Genomic DNA, 21,915 nt, shown 5'->3' with positions numbered 1-21,915 from the left:
TGATTGTGAATATTTGCATTAGTGTGGCAGGCAAGACCCAAGAAACGAGGCAGAATCCCATGGAGTAGCTTTTACAGGGATGGCTCTTCAGCCCAGGAGCTGAACCTGAAGGAGGTGCAAGCTCAGAGCAAACACTGAAGGCACAGACAGAGTTGCTTGACCCAGTAGTCAACTGCCATTGATGCAAAGCTACAGGAGACTTACAGATGGGTTTGGTTGAGGTTGATTTGCAAACACGTCCTCCCCTTCTGGCAACAGTCCTGAGACACTCACAAATGAGCAAAGGGAGAGCTAGGGGCATTGCCAGTCACAGCAGGGAGATGAGCTCACTGCTGAGGCTTCAAATGGACAAATGCAGCCTCTCCCTTCAACTCGTAACTTCTCTGCAGTTTCAGAGCACAGATGAGCCTCCTGGCAGAAATAAAAATACACCTGCAATGCTAACTGGGTCAAATCAAGACAAAGGCAAAACTTCACAGTGTGTACAACTCAGGGTCCTTCACAAACTGCACGTTCTCTTCTTCTCTTTTCTCCCCCCTATTCACTGTACATTTTATGTAATGATTAAGATTTTTAGGAACCTTACCCTAAAAATTTATTTATATGAAATTCCTCTCAGTACCACTGGAAACATTTAACATTGATACATTTTGTTAAAATGAGTAGTGAAAAAAAATAGCTGACCTGTTATTTTTATGTACTCCTCTAAGTTTGGCTTCTAAAATAAATTTCAAAACATGTAAATACCTCAGCTAAAAAAGAGCTCTGGGAATCAGTAATCTATTACAAACTTTATTTTTAGCTTTGCCTGACTGAGTTTCATGTTGTTTGGGAAAAAAACCCAGAAATTCCTTCCCCTCCCATATACCCAGTGTTAGACCATACAATTTTTAGCAACTCCAGATGGAAAAAAAACTTACCCTCACTTGTTTGGTGGCATTAAGATAAAAATAGTCCTCGCTTCCAGAGAATTAAAAACAACTATCCCTCTAAAGCACTTGAATTTTCGATTAAAATTTATTTTCCCTGACTTATCTGAAATTAACAGCTTCTCCTTTTCAAAAAGATGATTAGAAGGTTTAGTTTGAACACTCTCAAAATACCACGCAGAATAACATTGAAAAATTTTATTAAGAAACACGGGAAAAACACACAAAGACATAACATAGTAAAGAAAGTGCAGAAATGGTAAGTTACTTAACAAAAATCTGTTGGATAAACCCAGTATTTTCAAGCCAAATTCTAGACACAGGATTCATTGATGTGACCTCCTATACAGTTTTCCTTCTGCCAGCACTGGAGGAGGAGAGCCTTGGCTAACATTTTTTCATTGACGGTAAGTATGACCTTGTCGTCCTTGTCTCATGGGTAGATGTTACAAGCTGAAATGGTCCCACTGGATTTGTTGGAGAAATTTATGCAAGAAGAATGTCCTAAATTAACTCTTACAGAACTTTATATGAGAAATTAGCGAATTAAAGATGTCATCTCTTTACACTTTGTAAAACAAGGGGCTCTTCGATGCTTGTGCCAGCCATCCTCCCTGGTTCTGGAATTCTGTCTGAAAATGAAACACAGACATGAATATTCTCATGCATTTGGAGACCTAAAGGTGTGTTATTTTCTATTATTATCAACTTTGATAAACAATATCAAAACCAGGCAATATTACAAATAAATGTTTCCATGCACCTGTCTGAGATAAAAGCTTTGCATTACTCAAGATTAGACTTCAGACAACTTCCAACTCAGCTATAGTGAATGAACTGAAAAACAGAATCCACGTTTTATCAGGATCCCCAGTCTGCTGGAATATTCATACACCTAAATAAGCAAGACAATTTCTAACATGAAGAGCAAGTTACTTGTTAAATATGATTAATCTTGAATTTGTAACTAACTGTAAACAATTAAATCTCTGTGTGAAGTTATATTGGAGTTAACAGGGCAGGGCGACCCTGCACAGAGTCACAACTTCAGAACTGACAGACAAAGTTATACTTTAAAAACAGTTCTTCTGCACACTAAGTTTGTTTTAAAAATGGGGAAATTTCTGATAGGAATCATTATTTTCTAACAAAGAAGAAATTTATAGCAGTTTTGGTAAGGAAATTCTATTTCTTCAGCCCCCTCTTCTGGCAGAAGGGAAATAGCATTGTTTAAAAAAAGGGGGCTGGTACTTCTCTCACACTTTTTAGATGTCTATGTGATCTCAGGCCTCATATTTTTCAAATTTTTGGATACAAACCAAATAGTTGATAGTACTAACAGGATAGTACTAAATTCTCACAGTAAAAAATGAAGCAATATGCCAAGCAGACTCTGAAGGAAAAAACTAGACCAATGAACCCTTTCATCCTGTAGCTTAGGCAGTATTAATTGTAACCAATCAGAAAGCAGACCAGAAAGGGCAAATACGATTTAGCAGTGTTTACTATAGAGCAGTGAACTCAAGGCTTAAGCTCCTGTGGTCAGTGGGATGTGAATTATGTCCTCAGAAAAGGTTTATGCCCATCTACAGAACTGACAGCTAAAGAGTTAAGAACCTTCTACAGAAATTAGGTAAGTTAGACCAGATAGGAAACAGAGATATGCCCACTATTTAATATATTTTATTGAGAATTTATGTTAAATTCTTGTATTAAATCACCAATGTAGTAAGACTGTCTTTAGCTGACCCTTTTCATATTTGTGATAGTATAAGGGAGTACAATTTGGCCAGTTTAAGGGAAATGGTGAAGCCATCTGGTGTATGACCTTTCTGATACTGAGGACTGGTCTTTACAAACAACTGCAGAGCAGTACATCTGCATGTTTATGCTGCTCTATGCATATGTATGGTATAGGAAATCTAGTCACAAATAAAGTTTCTGCAAAAATGACACTGACCCACCTTTTTGATTTCTCTCAGCAGGTGGTTTGATAAGATTCTGCTTTGGATAGTTCAGCAAAGACCCTTTTGGAAAGGTATTGTGTGTACTTTCTTCTTTACCACCATGTAAGAAATGAGAGATAATTCCATACAGGAGAGGTCTGTTTAAGAGAGAAATTACAAAGTAGTCTATATAGAGGCTATAAATACTGAGAATTAAAAATACACCCTTTCCTTGGAACTTCTTAGACCATAATACTTACTTCTAGACTATGTACAGATGTCTTTATAATGATATAAAATACATTATGCCAAGTATCAATACATAAATAAGTACAGACCTAAGCTCACTCTGAATACCAACACTCCCCCAAAGAGCTTGGAATAGGAGATGCTCTGCACTGAACTCCAGATCCCCTGGTAGGTGAAGAACCAGAGCTTGCTTAGCACAAGAACACATCCACATTCTCTCCTTTGTGGATCAGAAGGATCCACACAGTCATGAAGGATCAGATTTTGGTGGGCTATACAGCAGTCCACCACTGCACACCCCAAACTTGGTCCTTCCTAAGCACCTGACAGACTGGGACAGCACAAACTACAGAGACTGCTGAACATGCTTAAACCTGCTTCTGCCCTCAGCTCATTGATGCCCTTGTATCAGAGCACTGTAAATTTTATATCTAATCTCACAGTAAAATAATCTTTTTATTGCTCTACAAAGCAGCTTGCTGATATGCAAAGAACATACCTGTTTCCTGTAGCAAACAGACTGTGCTGGTAAAAGACTCGGTGTGCAAGGACTCTATCTGGAGAATGCCACAGTGTTGGCAGGATTCAATGGTAGTTTGGAGTATGTTTGAAAGTGGCCCCATGTTTGCCATGAATCCAGCACATTAGAGCCAGGTGTGTGATCTAGTCACATTTCAATTGGTGAGAACATTTATATGTGATTTGTAATAACGCTAAAGAGAAAAATATACTGATATACAGAATATACAGAGCATTTTAAAAATCTTACTTACACTGATTTTCCACTTGCATCTTCGACTACATTCAGCTCTTTGGCAAGAAACTGTCTATCCAAGGGCACTTCAGGCTGGCCGGATTCTGGAAAAAAGATTTTCCCCAAATTCTTAAGACTGGTAAGAAAAACATCACCAATTAGCAGGAGACTTCAAAAGAGCAGGAGAGCACACACCTCCCTTTTAGACTATTAGTAACTAACAGTATATTGTAATTCCAGGGAACTCACTTATAACATTAGTGCTTCATACTCATATAATTTGCAATAGCACATTACCATTTTTATCTTCACTCTAAAAGGATCTAAGAAAAACATTAAAGAAGACTTACAGTATAAAGATAAATTAATCAGGCAAACAAGTATCTCTCAAAAGTACTGTTATTAGATGTTTCAAGAAAGTATTTTGTTGCAGGCTGCTAGCAGATTTTCTTGCTCTTGCATCAACTACTCTATAAACAATATAACTTAAGTGAAAGGAGCAGAGTGTAAGTTTTCTCAAAAACTAAGACTGTGATTTAGCTTTATGCTGCAAGTAAAGCTGTGGAGAGGTTGTTTGTACCACATTAATTTCCAAGGGAGAACAAGATTGTGCGGCTTATTAATTCCATAGTATCAGTGGAATTCCTCAAACAATGAATGACTATTATTACAGCGATAACAGGAAGTCATCCCCGGTACCTGCAGTTAGAACAGATGCTGTGTATTTGTATCTGTTATATTCCAGGTATTCACGGATCAGTTCATTGATCAGCAGGTTCTCATGGGACAGCGGCGGCCGAGGTTCGCTTTGGTCGTCCAGTGCATTGAACACTTCAGCTCTGATCCTCGCTTTGATTTCTCCAAGAGCGCCTCTTTTTTCCAGCGTGTCCTTTAAAACTGTTACCATAGAAAGATCTGTTAATTTAGAGCCCAACCCATCCAAGCATAAACATAATTCCGGCGCGTCCCCGGCGCGACAGCGATAAGGTATCTCCACCTGGGCACGTGCCGGTGCCTAACGGCTCCAGGCACGTCACAGGCAAAAATTAAGCCTTCAGAGAAGTCACAAATTAATTATTTATTTTTTTTTTAGTAGTAAACACACGCTCGCTAATTTCAGAAGAGGAATAACCGGAGCAGGATGTGGTTAATAGTGAGACAGAGCGGAATACAGCCCGCTGTGCATGAGGGGGCGGTGCGCTGTGCGGGGCGAAGGGCGGCGGCCCCTTTAGCGCCTGGGGCAGCTCCGAGACCCATCGGGCCGCCGGGACCCCCGTCCCCCTCACGGCCATCCCGGCCGCCCCCGGCCCCCGACCTGCTTTGAGCTCCGCCACCGTCGCCATGGCCGCGCGGGACCCGGATGGGGCCGGGCGGGCGCTGCGCAGGCGCGGGGATGGCGGAGCGTCCCTGAGGGGCCGGGCGGGAGCGCGGAGTGAGGAGCCCCTGCAGGGTCTTCTGTTATCGGGCAAGGTCACGCTGGGATAAAGTCATAAAATAACCAGCACGGCCTCAATGGTGCCTGTGGAGCTACCGCTTGGTGTCCCGGCTGCGGTTCAGCCCTGTGGCATGTCAAGGTTGCTGTGCTTCCCCCCCCCGCTATAATTTCAAAGATTATCAAGGAGCTTTATTTAGAGAGGGGAAAAAAAAAAAGAAAATTATTTAGAAAGGAAACGTGGAGAATGAGCGAGAATTTCCCCCAGCTGTGTAGCGGAGGAGTTTTGTACCGACTCTCCGAGAGATGAACTGTTAGTTAAAAGGACTCGTCAGAGATGAGCTTCTAATTTAAAGGACTTGCCAAAATGTAACTGTATACGGCGTGTTCTGCAACTCTGAGGATCCCTGGCGTGTCTGGAGGCATGTGCGTGTGCCCCGTGTTGCTGGGATGAGTCAACAGTGTTTATTTTGTCAATGCATTAAGTATTTCCCAAAGGAAATGCAGCCGGTGTGGGTGAACGAACTGGATTTGTCATGGTCTGGACGGAGCAGCCTGCTGGGGCTTGAAGGAAAATGTGAGGCAGTGAAGCCTGAGACTCACAAGGCTGAAGGGTGTAGTGGTGGGAGGCTGTTGGGATTTTTTGTTTATTTGTTTGGTTTTCTACATTTCCTCTCAAAGCAAATATTTATATGATGAGCTTCCAAAGAATCTCTGGTGGGGGGCAATAAATAAAATTCGGGGAAAGAAAAGTCTTTAGAAGTACTGGTGGAGTCAATCTGTTTCCTGACCCCAGCAGTCACTGTGTCGTAGCTGTGCGTGCCTTTGTCCACCCTGTGCCTGCTGCCCGGATCCCCAGTGCAACTCTGGGGACAAACAGCTCCTTACATTTAACACGCGAGGCATTTTCACAGTCAAAACATGTCTCTTCGCATCCTTCCAAACTTCTCCATGCTGTTATGAGTCACTCTGCTATAACACCTGATTTCCAGTTGATAAGTTGTTGCAGTTTTCCACCCTGTATTTCCTATCCTGCTTCAGTTTGTATCCTATAAAGCAAAGTTCATGGTCCTAACCAGAATTTTGGGTGGTTCTTTTTTTTTTTTTTGTGATTGCAAGGAAATCCCTTTTTAAACAAGATTGCAGTTTGTATTTCTTGCATTATTATGTGTTTTAAAAGATGCTATTGTAACAATGGTTTGTGAAATCCATATTTTGAGTCTGCTACATTTTTCTTCTAGAGTCTTCTGCTTCCTCTCACATTAATTATTCACTGTGTATTTTGACTGCACTTTGGTTTACATTATTGTTGTTGTTGCTGTTGCTTAGAGTTTCTAAGGGAAGGAGATTGAATTAATTGGAAAGGAAATAATTTGAGGTGCTGATCCCAAGTATCATTTGATGAGAAACATCACTAACCACTGGTGACATTGGGACAGTCTAAAGCTGAAAAAAATTATTATTTTAAACTAATTGGAAAGTTTGGATCCCGAATGTGTAACTTAAATTTTTTTAGTCTTTTAGCTTACAATAACATCTTGAGAAAAACATATATGGATAAAAATGTCATTTTCTTGACCCTCCTCACTTCATGCTTATTTCCTGTCTTCTTGTTTGGAACAATACCTGCATATGATCTCTGTATCCTAAATAATTTTCTGCTGTATCATTTCAGCTGTAAGTTTATATTCTTATCTAGTGTAAAAGTGTAAGCTCTTAGAGGCTGTATTATCTTTATCAGCTGAGGGGCTGTAGGATAACACATGTTGGAGATTGTGATGTAACTTTTTCAAGTCATAGTTGAACACTGAGACATCAAAAAACCAAGATATTTAATATGATTTAAAGATCAATGTATAGAGTACACAAAACAGGACAACAATATTCTTAATATAAATAAAGGGAAGCATACTTCAACATTTAGCTGTTCTCTTGCAATACTATAAAGATTTTAACATGGTATAAACTAAGGTAGGGGTTAAACTGATACAAACTTCTGTAGCTTCTGGCTCCTGATTTGTTTGGTTTGACTTTTATTGATTCTGCTCAGTTCATCGATGCAGATGAGACTTTGGTGAGGCCTGAACTCCGGTGCTGCTGCCCCTGGATATCCCGGGAGTGAGAGAGCTGGGGGACAAGACCAGAAATGCTGCAGTCAGATGGATAATCTGGCCACCACCAGCACAGTTCTGAAACTGCAGTGAAAGTGTGCAGGTGAGTAAAGAAGCAGGCTGTGATATGTTTTTCTTATTTGTGATACCTGCTTTTTAATTACATGTTAGACAAATGAGACCTATCTCTTTCTTAGTCCGTTACCATAATTGCTCTGAATAGAAAAAAAAAATTAAATTGAGGTTCTTTATGTAACTCATGTGATTAAAGCTTTCAGATGTTACTGTAGGGTAGTATGTAACCACACTGCTCTTTGCTGCAGCATGCGATGCCATTGCTACATCTGTGCCACCACACTCCAGCTGGTCTATTCTACTACAGTAGATAGTCAGCCGAGCATTGAAGCTGTCTGTGGGTTTAACCAATGCATTTTAAGTAAGATGTGAAGAGTGCACCTTGAGACACAACCCAGTGCAACTACGTGGCAGTGCAGTTAGTTCGACTAGTATATATTTTGGTGCAAACCTGTTTGTGGATGGAGTTGGTTTGGTTCAGTTCGTGCTAATCAACTTGAACTAGTTCAGGGCTTAGAAACCAGTATAACTGGTTCACGTTGAAAAGTGAGCTGTTTGAAAGTGAGCGCAGGCTTTCGCTGTGGCCTTCCCCGAGGACGATGCCTTGGCTCAGTCCCGCGGGGCCCTGGGGTCGGCAGGGTCCTTCGGTGCCTCTGCTGGGGGGGTACGTGGGGTCCCTGTACCTGGGGGCCGGAGCGATGCCGCGGGGAGGGGGATGCCGTGATGCCCCGCCAGGGGCTGCGGTCGACTCCGAGGGTCAGGTGTGGTGCGGCCAGGAGCTGGAAGGCTGCAGGGGGTATGAGACCCGGGCGGGCAGGCAGGCGCGGCTGCGGTGCCGCAGGGGGCGGTGATTCCGCCGCGGTCCGCGGGGGATGTCTGGGTTGAACAAAGGCACGTGTTGGGCTCCGGCCGAGCCTCCCGGAGCCGCCCTCGAGCCCAGCGGGGGCCGCGGGACGATGGGCACCCCGCGGGCCCGGGGCCGCCCCCGTGCCGGCCGAGGCGGGGCCGCGCAGCGCGGGCGGCGGCGGCGCCGGGCTCGGCATCGGTGACGCGGAGCCAATCAGGGCCCCGCGCTGGCGCTGCCGGCCCGGCCCCGCCGCCGCCCGGGCACGGAGAGCTGCGCACGGGGAAGCGCTGCCGCGGGAGTCCGCGGACGCCTCGCCCCATGGGGATCGAGAGCTTCTGCAGCGCCGACGCCTCCGAGCCCTTCTGGGTGAGCGGCAGGACGGGGCCGCGGCGGCTGCCGGCGTGGGCACGGAGGGATGGCGGGGAGCAGGGCGGGACGGGGCTGGTGGCGGAGCCCGAGGGCGCTCCGGGGGAGCGGAGCCTGCGGTGCCGGCGCTGCCCTGGGGCAGAGCGGGGGCTGCGGTGCCGGAGCCCCGGCCCGGGCCGGCGGGGGGGCCGCGCCGGGGCCGGCGGGTCCCGGTCTCCGCCTGCGCGCGGTGTCCCCGTGCCCGGGTCGCGGAGGGGACACCGCCGCGCCTCGTGTGCGGGGCTTCCGGCAGGAAAATGCCCGGAGGGGGGAACCGGCGGGCGGGTGCCTGCCTGGGAGACTGGGAATGAGCTCCCGGGGGACCGGAGCGGGGCTCTGCCGGCCGCGGTACTCGGGGCTGTGCGGTAACAACAATAACGGTGTCTGGCGGCTCGGGAGCGGGGTGCGCTGGGGAGGAGGCCAGGACACGCTTTCTGCAGGCTGGCAGCTCTGTCGCGTGTTTGCACAGCAGTGTTTTCGCTGTTCCTCAGTGGAGAGCGGGTGAGCGCAGGTGCTGTGGGTGAACTGGAACCAGCTGTGCCCAGGTGAGCGGTGTGGGGACGCTGCAGTTGGGTCCTGCTCAGCCGAGACGCGGGGGTTGTGCACGGGCACGCAGGTGCTGCAGCAGCGAGGCACCTGGGGGTGAAAATCCATCCCGGGAAGAAACAAGTTATACGGAGAAGGAGGTTGTGTGGAGGAAGGGAGGAGAGAGAACTGGAAGTCTAAGGAAGAAAACGTGGGGAGAGAGCTACTGAAGGCAGTATAGGGGGGAGAGGAAAACGTGGAAAGAACTACTTGTGTATTCATCAGATATTTGCCAAATGGTATTGAGCTAATGAGCTGCCTTACTAGTTAAAAAAAATAAAATAGAATCAGATGTCCCAACAAATGCCATTGTAATGTTTTGTCTCAAGAACCATTAACATATTACCCATCATATATTTAGTTTTTCCCAGCTGATCATAATTGACTCTGCTAACCTGCTTTTACATTCGTTATGCTCATATCTCTTTTCAGCTAATTTTCAGGTTTCTTAGAAATGGCTAAATTATGAGTTGTCATCATACATTTTTTCCCCCTCTCCTAGTGTGAGACTTTTTATTTGAAGAGCTTTAGAGAATACGTGTTTCAGAATTGGTTTATGGAAAATCTGACTTGAGAGAGTAGTAGTATTGTGAAAAAGAGTTGCTGGCTCATTCCCTGAGCTGTGGAATTGCAACATCAGGTGGAAGCAAGAACTACACTTAGGACGTTGGAAGAAACTAGTTTATGCAGGATTTCTGATAGCAGATTCTTTTATTAGGAAAACACTATTCTTATATATACTACAGCCATTTCTGGTATTTGTGGTGTGTCATAACTATTCCATACATTTTTTTCACTAGTTGCATTGGTTCCCGAGGTTTTGGGATTTGTCATCTGTCTCCAAATCATGTGGACTCTGCCTTTCATTTCTTCCAGTTTAAGATCCTTTGGGTGTGGTTGTTCGATTTCTGGATTCTTCTAATCCCGCAAAAGAACAATTGTACATTCCAATTAGGGTTAGATGTGCCTGGAAAAATCTTCCTTGTCTTCATAAGTAACACTCTATTTCCACTTGGTTGTTGCATCATTCCCAGTAGTGGAGAGGGTGGCAGTGGTGGTTCGAGTGCTCATGGATACTCTGGCTGCTCCGTTTTCTGGCATCTCCATTACTGCTGCTGTTTGAAGCTGAAGTAGTAACAGATTTTCAGAAAATGCCTGTGTATATGTGGTGTTCTGCTGGGCTTTAGATACCAGGTGTGGTTGTGCTACCCTGTGGTTGTGCTGGTGCTCTTCCTGTCTTGAGGTACTTCACTCTTGAGCTCCTCAGAGCTGGGTGGTATCTGCATACCTGGTGCACGTGTTATTGCATTCCTGTGGTGAACTATATGGCTGCATCAGCTATTCTGGTAGGTCCTGAGGCTGTGCTAGAGGAGCAGAGGGATTTCTGGCAAACTCAGCTTCAAGGAAAAGACGTGTTTTCTTTCAAAGGTGATGCTGAGTCTAGGACAACTCAGTTTTGAATTGTGGGGGAGACTGTGGTTGAAAGGACTTAATGGACCCTTAAAAACTGTATGCTAATCTTCTTAGGCTTTGCTGGCCAGGATTTTTCTTGTTTGCACACCCAAGGAATGTTATTGTTGAAAGTTCTTGTCTGAGAATTAAACAGATTGGTTTTATTTAATACTTACTCTGAAAGGTCAGGAGCCCAAGAAAGTTTGCCATCTTCTTCACTCTGTTTTTTTTTCCTTTTCTCGCTGTTTAGCCTGCTTCTGTGCCCCTACTCAGTGTATTAACTTCACTGCAATCAGATTTGTCTGTAGAACTTTACTGCATCTTGCTTCCTTTGAACCAGACTCACCTTTTAAAAGGGTGCTGTTTAACCCTTCCTTGCTCTGGCATCACTGAGTATCTCAGAATGAGTATTCCGTCCATAATATACAGAAAGGTACAGCTGTGTAAGATAAATTTATTACTTACTGAAAGCTGTTGATGACAATAAAAGCTTTAAAATACTTTAGTGGACTTGAGATAGCATTTTGCACTACTTGCATTCTAGTTCAGTGACTTTAAAGGGCCTGTTTAAGCTGTAAAACTTTTTTGTGACCCAACATAGCTGAGATAGCTTTGGCTAGAGTATCACTAGTGTCTGAGTGCAGTCTACCTTGTTTCAATACCAGCACACAAAAAACCAAAGGTAAAGTGGGGTGAGGACCACTGTCACTCCAGATAAGCAGGATAAGTGTCAAGGCAGATGGAGAACTTGCTGCACACTTTGGCCTGCTGACCTGGCTGTCTGGACATGTGTGCATGCAGTCAGTGCTCTCAGTGCATTTACATTTTGAAATAGTCAGCTGGATTTCCTTTCTTCTGAGTAAAATTTTGATTTTGGTTTTTCAGAGCTTGTAACCTCCTCAGTATCATGTTTAGAGAAGTCTTTTCATGTTTAAAAGTGCTAAAGGAAGAGGTTAACAGTTTTTGTGGCACTGGGATATTTCAAGCCCAACACTCAGAAGGGCTTTTATGAAAAAGAAGTAGGAAATACGAATCTGAAACTTTGAGGTTCTTCTTTATACTTAAGGGAATGTGAGATAAATGGCTTATATTTATATAAGCTCCTATCATGTCCTTCACAGGCATTGTGTTTTTTAAAGTTGATTTAGACAAAAGTTAGCTCCAATTCTTTACTTCAGTGAGAATTCATTTGAATTTTTTTCCACATTTTTCTAGTTGGGCTTCTGGTTTTTGAGGAAGGATTTAAAGCAAGTAATTGCATTGACTTCTAGGAGAGAAGCAGTTTTCATCTCCTCTGTTTGGAAAACTAGAGTCCTGTAATTATTCAAGCTATATCTCTGCCTGTGTAAACCCTGGCCTATTTCTTTCCTATTGGTGCAGAAAGCTTTTGTGGAGCCTCTTCAGTGTTAGTAAAGAAATGGTATCCACTCACTGTTCTGGATTTAGCACTTCTTCATATGAAACCAAACTACAGAAGAAAAACAGGAAGAATGAGTAAAGGTGAAGCAGAGCCTCGCACACAATTTCTAGGGACCAGCTTGGAGGAGTTGGACTCTGCTCCCTTTGCTGTCCTTCCTCTGTCTGAGGCTTTCAGGCATGTTTGTCTGCCTAAGTAAATGTATTTTCTTTGTCCAAAGACATTATGTTTCGCATTTGGGTTGACATTGTTTTAGCCAGAGGGATCTATAATGTAGCTTGATAGAATTTTCTTAAGAAAAAAAAGTATTAATATTCTTCAATTCGTTATATTCTTAGCTGACATTTGTGAAGCGATACCGTGTGACATAAACAGGTGCTGTGCTTATATTGTTTATGAGGACACTGGTAGTTTTACTGAAATAGACTTCTGAAGGAAAACCAGACATTTTATGTAAGGAGCAATTTCATGTTGTTCTGAAGATCTGTGGCTTATGCTTCCATGCATCAGATAAGCAGTAAATTGGCACGTATCTTGGAACCCTGCAGCTTTTTGCACTGCAAGATATGTCTTTAGTGCTTTTCTGGTGTGTTTGTGGCAAAGCTAGGGAGGAGGTTTGAGGTGCTGTGAGAGGGTGCTGGGTGAGCTTGATAAAAGCTATGAATTTAACCTCTGCCTTTACTTGTACAGGTATAAAGTTTAGGAGTGCCTTTGTGACCAGTTAAGAGTATGCAGATCAGGAAACTTCTCATTTGTTGACAGAGGAAGGTCTTACGTGGACAGTGTTTGGAAGAGAGGAGCAGCAGTAGAGTGTTAAACAGAAAACCCTTCACTCAAGACGGTGCCTTTATTACAGTTAACAGCAGATTGCATGATTTGCATGGCTTGGCTGCTGTGTTTTTTGGTGATGAAAGCCAGAGGCCCATTTGTCAGCTTTCTCCTATTTAAATCTGTAAGACGTTCTTTTTATTGGTCATATGAACAAGGATCTAAATTTGCATAGAAATTAAACTTAGATTAGAAATGAAACTGATATCCCTTGATCCAGAATAGATCAATTTAGGGGAAATACAGGGAAATTAAGCCTGATAATCTGTTGTTGATAGGGATTTTCTGAACAGATGACCTGTCGTTCTATGGCTGTCAGTTCAAGGTTGCTCTGAAAAGTTAAATGAGGAAAGAAAAGCAGCAAAATGCCTGAATAACTCTTGCTGTTCCATGCAATTACAGTGCAGTTTACATTGAAACACTGTGCTATACTGGGACCCAGGGAAGGTCAAGCCAGGTTGTGCTGAAGTCATTCTGGGTCATCCCTAAAAAGCCTACTGCTGGGTACTGACCTTTTGCTTACTTTTAATAGAGTCAGAATTCCCTGCATTACTGTTTTCTCCCTATTTGCATCTGTGGGAGCTTCAGAGACAGTTTATCCCAACTTAAGCTGTTCTCTTAGTCCCTTGATAAGATCATTACCCCAGGTGTGTTCAGACTTCTCAGTGATTTGAACTCAAGGTACAGGCTGTTGCCTGTATCATTAAGCAAAAACCCTGGGTTTGGTGCAAAAAGGAGATGAGAGCAGGAATCTTTTTCTCCTGTGTCCTGTTAAGTAACAGTGATTTCAGTGAAAAACTTTACAGAAGGGTAAAACCTATCCGTTGGTTCTGAAGCTGAATGGTAAATATTTTGTTGTCATTTGGCCAAATGTTGTCTTGTGGCACTTGCAGATACGGCAGGGAAGTGCTATGTCTGTAGAGAGAGGCTACATTTTAATTTTGCAAGTACTGATATAATCTGTCATATGTTTCTCTGACACAAAATAAATAGCCATAGTTGAGTGGCTTTTAGCTTCTTGGGTTACTTACAACTCTTTTAAGTGCCACAGCTGCAGGTGCTCCTTTCTCTGGTGATTTCTTAGCACCGGCTTCTTATTTTAGGCTACACAACAGCAAAACATGCTTTTTTGCTTGTAATTTTACACACTGTTTCAGCTGATGCAGTGCTTTCTGTAACAAAGGATCTCAACTCCTTGTAAACGTGAGGAAATACTGATGTTTGGGTTTGGGACAAGGAGGTACAGACACCTGATTTAAATGCAGGGCCAATTATTGGAAGGTAGAGGCTTTTTGTTGGCTATATTAACAAGTCAAATCTGCATTATGTAAGTCATTACTGTTGAGAACTTAAACCATGGCTAAAACCATTTCTAACTTGCTAAAACCATTTCTAATAGAAAACATTATGAGAAATTAAGGGCATTTCTCTGTCACTGGTATTTTTCCACCCTAAATCTTCTTTATATAAAGGATTTAAAAATTTTAGGGCCTCTCTTTATTATGTGATTATTATTTTTTTTAACTTTCCACCTCTTGCTCTAACAGTCTTGTCTTGTGATAACATTAAGGGACTATAAGAATAAAACTTATATTTCAGAATTACTTCAAAACAGAGGAAGAAGGAGGGGCATGGTTTTTTCCCCCGAGGTCTCAATTCTTGCATGTTATTCTGGGGAGCTGGGCTAGAAGGCTTGCTTATGAATGATTTAAGGCTCTTTATATGACTTGCATGTCAAAATCTTAATTGGAGACCTGCATTTTTTTGAACTTTTGCTAAACAGTTATTTGTTCCTTGCTTCTCTGACTCCTACTAGCATTTTAACCAGTGAGCTTCATACTTAATAGCAGGAGTTTTGTTCCGTTCATGATTTTTTGAGAAATGTGTTGTGTTCTCACTGTTTAGTGATCTGCCCCTGCCCAAGATTCTAATATCAGTTTAAAAGAAGATCCCATATTGCATGGTAGGCTTAGTTCTGTGGTAATAAAGAAAACTTCAAACTATGTTTTTTCTCTGGGTGAATGTGATCTCCCCAGGGGTTGGAGATCTGAATCTAATTCTTAGAACCCAATGTGGTAATTACCATTAACGTTTCTTATTGCACCTTTGTGGCAGTAGAAGAACAAAAAGGCAGAAACTTATGGATCTATTTGGGCTGTTATTGGCCTGAAGAAAGGTCTGAGACCTTTGTGGGTATAGGAGCACTTACCCTCACATGAGACCACGAAGGGAAGTACTGAAGTCTCTTCCCAAATTGGCAGTCAGGCTCACTCTGTGTTCATTTGTTCCACTGCCTGTGGTAAGTGGTATAGGTCTGTGCAGGGCCATAATTCCAGAATTTCTCCTGGCAGAAGTAGTTTCAAGAGTCTGTGGAGATCTGGGAATGAGATCAAATATTTGGTTGTGTGGCTTTTACTTTTTAGTAGAATCCTGGGTTTGTGTGTTCAAAAAATTAAAAAAAAAAAAATCAGTGCTGCCTTTCATCAAACATGTGAAATAGCTGTTAGAAAAGTATTACTGTAAAATCTGTGCAAGTATTTTAAATTTTTCTTCCACCTCCTATTTGCAGAATACACCCTTAGATGTTACAGCAAACCAATAAACCATTCATTTCATACAGTTAGTACAGACTTCAAAGGAATTGGCTGTGTATTAAAAGTTTCATATAAATGCAGCATGAGGTCACTGTGTGCACCACTACAAAGGTACCATTTTACTTGTACATTCTGCACTAACTTCAGTTGCAAGAAAAACAACTGCATTGTGTCATAGGAGAGGTCTGTGCATTTTAGGTAACTTCCTGTTTATTAAGAAAAAAAACTAGAGGAAATAAATGTCAGCTGAGGTGGAAAAGTACGTCTGTCTGTGTATATTATGCTTCTTCATCTGGAATTGATTCTAGAGCCATTGGATCCTCTAATGCAAGCAGTACTTTTTTTTCAAAATAATTTCAATATAATAGACCTTTATAAAGGTCCTATAGTCCTTTATAAAGGACTTATAAACATGTAAATAGGAGTTTGTGATGGCTATTTCCATGTCATATACCTCGTTTTGTGCCTTGTTTACCGGTTTTAGGGATGTTTTTACTGCCTACTGCTTGTTTCTGTGAATGTTCCTGAGCAGATAGGAGGGGTGTTTCTGCTGCTTTCTGGAGGAGTTCTGGAGTATATTTCTTGCACAAATATCTGTTGCTTGTTTTATCAACCTTTATACACCACCTGTGGTGTAGCCTGAGCAGTAAGCACAGCAGAGCAGATGTTATGCTGGTCAGACTTATGCGTGATTGTGCTTGTTTAGGCTCTATTCTAAATATGCTCTTAGACAAATGGTGAGCTTCAGCACATGTTTCATGGTCTGACTCCAAACTGTGAATGAGAGAACAAAGAAGCTGCATCAGGTATCATGGACTTTTTTAAAACAAGGTGAGAATTCCTTTAAAGCAACCTTAAAGAGAGAGGACCTTTTCTGCACCTCCCCTCACCCTGTTGCCCACTGATGCAGCTCCTCTAGGCTCAGCCAGATTTGCCAAATCTCCTATCTGGGGAGAGGCAGGCAGGAAATTTGCTGTCCTAGATGGATGCCATGAGGCCATCAGCTTTCAGCCTACCCTGAGGAGAATGGTTGAGTCAGCTCTTGGGTTTATAGGTGCTACACTGGGGAATTTTTTAATACGAGAGCTGCCAGATTGTGAGACTTCCGATTTCAGTGGGAAAGTGATGATATTATTAAAATGAAAGTTGTCAGCTGCAATTATGGTGTTACTGCCTGAGAGAGCTAATTACTTGCACTCAACTAAAATGTAAGCATTGCATTAAATGAAAAGTGTTTTTTACTGTTAGGAAGATAAGATTGAGAAACCATATCTTGGTATGACAAAGGAGGTGGGTGATACTGAAGTAATGGGTACACACCAATGTCAGTGTTGAACTCCATTTGAAAGAGTAAGTGTTGGCCATGATATTAAGATTCCAGTGTGGTTTTGTAATCTCATTTTTTTACACAGGTGTGTGGTAATGTTTAAGTAATTTTTCTGTCACAGTTGGTTCATGCAAGTGGATTTAACAGTATGCTGGCAGCCTACATCTCCAGCACACTTGCACACAGCAGGCATGCAAGTGAGCAGTTTTGGTCTCTTCATTTCTGCCAGTGAAAATTTTAAAATGTGCTGTGGATCAAGTAGGATTATTGATGTGAGAACAAGAGCCACTGGCTGCTCACTAAACAGCCTTTCCTGGCTGCCTGTCCAGTGTCAAATGCTGTTATTCCTCAGGTTAGGCATCCTGGAGGCATAACAGCTTCCCTGTGCTCTGCCTTCCCTCAGCTCAGGCACAATAAATGATCTTTTGTGTTACACCTTTGTCTCACATTCGTGCTGCCGGTGTTTTTATCTTGCCTGCTCCTGAAATTTTAGACAGGAGTTAATATAGTTCTTAATTTAGTTAGGGTTTATGCACTGTTAAGTAAGTGGTTTACCTGTGAATAGAACCAGGTCATTTGATTCTGGAGAATGCCAAGAATTTTGTTGTGCCCTTCTTGTAGATAGAGGTTTTCACTTCAGACGTGATAGGAAGGTTTTTTGTGCCATGAGAGAAAACCTGCTACAGGGCACAAAAACTGTGGACCAGTATTTTTCAACCACAGTGCTGGTGGTGAAAATGAAAACTGAGAAATAGGTCAGATAAATTTAAAAATACTCGTTTGCTATTCTGGGAAACTTTAAAATTGTCGAGGAATTTTTGAAAGGAAAAAAAGTCTGAAATTATTTAACATCTGAGATGTGTTTTTTCTGGACTAGGCTAAAACTAAGCCAACAGCAGATCTCTTCTCTCCCAACATGTAGTAAGAAAGGAACAAGGATCAGACTGATTCTTCTCCAGTGGGTTCCTGCAGTCATAGCTCAAAATAAAGGCTGGTTTCTGATTGTACAGTCTAAGAGCTATAGACCTCAACTCCTTTTTTCCTCCTTCATGGCAGGAATCTGCTGGTTTGTGTAGGCTTTCAGTGGATAGTTGTATCTCTGTTGTTTGTTGTGACCTTGCAAAGTGGAATGGTTAACTGATCAATCAGAGTGAAAATTATTAATCTTTGAGATGTGAAAAATGGGGCAGCTTTGTGCTTTAATAGAACTTGCCAAATAAAACTTAAGTCAGGAAAAATGTTGTTAATTTGCTAATTAATGTCTGTTAAATACAAGGGTCTGCTTCAGTGAATGTTTCTGCATTGTTCCATGAAGGATTTTTGGTTTTGATGGAAAAAAATAAAACTGAAACTGGGTTTATATAAAGCAAAAGAGAAGCATGTACTTTATACTGGCAGAACTGGTCTAGACTTGTGTAACTGAACCTGATGATTTGAATATGAATGCATGTTGGTTTCATGATGAGTGTGACGTGTTTTCCAGCTACAGTTGAATCTCATAAAGCTGTGGTATCCTCCATGCAGAGCTTGGGCTATGCCTGTCTTCTGTAATGAATTGAGTTCCTCTTGATTTTGTCCTCTGAGGGCATCAACACCTCGGTTCAGGCTGGGAGCATGCTGCTGATGTGACCTACTGACAGTCCCCTGTCCTGCTTGTTGGGTCTCTCAAGTGTGGCCTGAGTGACTTTTGGACAGGTGGTAACTGGGAAATGTGCTCCAGTGGCTCTTGCACAGGTGGTAACTGGGAAATGTGCTCCAGTGGCAGATGGTCAGTCTGCAGCAGAGCCTGCAACTTCAATTGGTGTGGACCTGAGTGAGAGGAAACTCGTGAGGCTGTTGCTCAGCAGCAAGTATTGTGTCTACAACCCCATCCCTGTCTCTGCTCCTGCCTTGTGTAGACACAGCCTGAGGGAATTGCACCTATGGAAACAGCAGGAATAACACTGCCGTGTCTCTCTTCATGCATTCCTTGTCTTTTTCACCTGAAATGAGTGTAAAATGGAAGCAGCCTCTGCATCTCACCTGTGTGTTGCCATTTCTCTTGTACTGGGAGGAAAAGTGGATTTTAAGCTAAGCATGCTCCTACTTGATAGCAACAGTCTCTGGATCAAATCCTGGAAAAAGTACGAAAGAAGATACACTGATGTTGCTGCAGCTGTTAAATTCTAGCAGGTAGTTTGAACCAAAATTGCCTGTTTGTCCCATCCTTCTTGCATTTTATGCAGAAACAAACACCTCCAGATAACTTGCAAATAAGAAAGTCAAATGAAAGGTTGCACATGTTTTTAGAATGTCCTCCAGCCAATATGCATAGCAGTCATGCATACAGCACTTCTTGCTTTTATTTCGCCACGTGGCAGTGACATGTGCATTACCTGCTCTGACCTCTCTGGTGCTTTCCTGATTCATTTTACAGCAAGCATTTACAAACACTGCAGAAGGAGTTAGTAACTTTCTTAAGCAGTGTGTAGATCTCTAGAAGTTTACTCAATAAAATGCTCTTGTTTGTTTGTGGTAAAGCTGATTACATCCTGTCGATTTACTTGTATAATCTCGTAACTGTCTTAATTTGTGAATTGTAAACTGTTCTGCAGAGTCATGAGACTTTTTCTTGGCTGTTGTGCTGTAGTGGAGCAGCTGGGACTTGGAAAGCCGAAAACATTTGTGTGGTGGCTAAATGTAAGGATGACTCAGCTGAAATTTCTGATGAGTTATGCAGTCAGGAAACTTAATAAGCATGTGGCTTGCCCACAGTGTCTTGCAGGCACTGCCTGGTCACGAACAGCTTATGTGACCCCTCTGCAGATACGTTAAAACATAATTGGGCAATGTGAATTCCCTTGAATTAGCTGTAGTAAGTTCAGAGATTTTCTTTTTCTAAAAACTGGAAAATTAAAAATGATATGAAGTGAGAAGAATTTTTAGCATGCTGTGGAATTAGAGGAGAAAAATAACAGTGAGTGTCCTGTGCATACAGTCTGTGGTATCTAACTGGGAAAGAAGTCTTAGATTCTGACAGAAATTGAGGGAAATGGGGAAGGCAAATCCATCTTCCATTTCTCTTTAGATCTATGTTCTGTTTGTAATTGTGCTTGAAACTGTTTAATCAGTGGAAGATGGGGACAAACAAAGATCAAAGTGTGGTGATTCTTAGCAGTGGGATCTGGTTTCAGCTTTGATGTTGGAATAGAGGGGACAGGCACTACAGGTCCTTTTGGTTCTGTTTCCTCATCTATAAAATGTGGATAATGGCACTTATTTCTGTGACTAGCTCAGGCTTTTATAGAGGAGAAGGATTACTGACTGTCATTATGTCCCAGTAGTGGTACTGGTGGTGCAAGCTGAGCAATTGTCTGAAAAAATGCTTTGCCACTGAACATGGTAGTATCGTTAACAAGGCTTTGGGCTTGGGACTGCTGCTCTTGGCTGTGGGGCTTTTAAACAGAGGCTTGTGAGTGATGTTTCACCTGTCCAATATTGCAGTCCGTCTGCAGCAACAGTATTTCTGTATTGCATTGTTCTGTTGGATAGTCAAAAATTTATGGCACTTGAGAGGAAGTGTCTCTTGATAATTTTTCAGCAGAGTCAGTAATTTTAAGGTAAAATTTGCTGTAAGAGATTTTCCTAACTGAGAGCAAGCATAAATATGACATGAAAACTCATTTTATTAAACAGTCTGTCATTGTAAATAGTCCTTGTACCAGTACTGGAAATGGGGATCACATTTTTATTACTGTGTCAGTTTTGGTTTGACTGTATGGTTGTTTGTCTTGGTTTTGACACTTGTGTTGAGAAAAATAGGAAAACATTGAATTATATTGATTTACATTCTCTTGTTGTTGAGTAGGAGATAAGCTGCAGGAGTGAGCCTTTTACTTAGTTGTGTGCCTTGTTGTGAATCCTCAAGTGGGTTTGCTGCAGACAGCTTGGGAGCTATGCTTTACAAATACTGGCATGATATTGTCTTGTGCCATTCACTTTTACTGTGTGCCAGATAATGTTTGCAGGTGGAAATCTGGGAATGCAGTGTATCTGAATATTTAAACATACATGTGATGCACAGTGGTTATAGTGGGAGGTAGCTAGCACTGTCGTGGTTTTTTTGCAATGATAATGTGAAAATTCTTGATGAATGCTGTTAAAGATCCTGGTAAGTCCTGTTGAGGATCCCTATTACACTCGAGTGAGCTGTATGTTATGGTAGCTGTGTATAACCACAAAAGTGACACCATCATCTTGTGAAGGTTTGAAACTTCTGAGCTACAAAAAGTGCAATAAAATTAGATGCATCACAGAATGGAGCCAGTTTAATACAAGTATAAATAAGTGCACGAGAGATACAGAATAAGGCTGATAGCGGCTATTTCTGACTTTTAAATATCGAAGTTCAGTGTTTGCTGTTTCTTTAACTCATCCTGTTTTCTTGCCCCAGGATTGGAATCTGACATGGCACACAGAAGATCCAGATTTCACCCCATGCTTTCAGAACACAGTCCTGGTCTGGATTCCTTGCACTTACCTGTGGATCTGCTTCCCAGTGTACTACCTGTACCTTCGCCGTCATGACAGGGGATACATACAGATGTCCAACCTTAACAAAGCCAAAACGGTACCTGACTTTTTAAAATCAGGACTTACTGAGCTGATCTGGAAGTTTGAATCTATTTTCAGCAGTGTTTTAGCACAGTATTTTTGTTGAGCACCATTCTTGGCCTGCATGTACACTTGAGCTGTAACTTGTTCTCCTTGTGTGTGATTTCCAAGCCTTATATGTTTCCCTTGCCCTTTTATTAGGCTTTTTGAAATTTACTCTGGCATAGTAACAGACATGTAGATCCTGTGTAAGACCAGTTGGAGAAGACTATTTTAGGCAACTCAGTCTCAAGGCCAAGTTGTTTTTCTTTTGTGTATGTTGTAGAATTGCCCAAAGGACATGATCTGAATATGACTTCTACTAACATATA

At 42.3% G+C, this 21,915-nt stretch overlaps 2 protein-coding genes across 11 annotated transcripts in view; one reads left to right on the top strand and one right to left on the bottom strand.

Moving 5' to 3' along the window:
• Window positions 1-1,112: 1,112 nt before the first annotated feature.
• CEP20 (centrosomal protein 20) lies at window positions 1,113-5,320 on the bottom strand. Of its 3 annotated transcripts, XM_051776402.1 has the most exons (5): window positions 5,194-5,320; window positions 4,578-4,775; window positions 3,898-3,982; window positions 2,894-3,033; window positions 1,113-1,561 (listed from the first exon to the last, which is right to left on the bottom strand). In XM_051776402.1, exons 1-5 carry the CDS (start codon window positions 5,219-5,221, stop codon window positions 1,485-1,487), a joined length of 528 nt encoding a protein of 175 aa, XP_051632362.1. In that variant the 5' UTR covers window positions 5,222-5,320; the 3' UTR covers window positions 1,113-1,484. The 3 variants fall into 3 exon arrangements, with proteins under 3 accessions (XP_051632362.1, XP_051632416.1, XP_051632477.1); XM_051776456.1 differs by lacking the exon at window positions 2,894-3,033; XM_051776517.1 differs by lacking the exons at window positions 1,113-1,561; window positions 2,894-3,033 and having other exon boundaries at window positions 3,894-3,982.
• Window positions 5,321-7,411: 2,091 nt separating this feature from the next.
• Window positions 7,412-21,915, top strand: part of LOC127464429 (multidrug resistance-associated protein 1) — a 48,962-nt gene continuing 34,458 nt past the window's right edge. For 7 of the 8 annotated variants that reach the window (XM_051775185.1, XM_051775046.1, XM_051774894.1 and 4 more), the window contains exons 1-2: window positions 8,547-8,709; window positions 21,384-21,560. In XM_051775185.1, coding sequence (XP_051631145.1) covers window positions 8,662-8,709; window positions 21,384-21,560 — 225 coding nt within the window. In that variant the 5' untranslated portion in view covers window positions 8,547-8,661. Of the gene's footprint in view, window positions 7,525-8,546; window positions 8,710-21,383; window positions 21,561-21,915 lie in introns of those variants that run through there. The other variant, XM_051775243.1, reaches the window with a different exon arrangement.

Source organism: Manacus candei, unplaced genomic scaffold, assembly GCF_025592945.1.
Source record: "Manacus candei isolate 608988 ecotype Guabito, Panama unplaced genomic scaffold, ASM2559294v1 h1tg000002l, whole genome shotgun sequence".
In the NCBI taxonomy this organism is placed as follows: Eukaryota; Metazoa; Chordata; class Aves; order Passeriformes; family Pipridae; genus Manacus; species Manacus candei.
The sequence above is the reverse complement of the archived record's forward strand: the minus strand, read 5'-3'. Positions and strand labels throughout refer to the sequence as shown.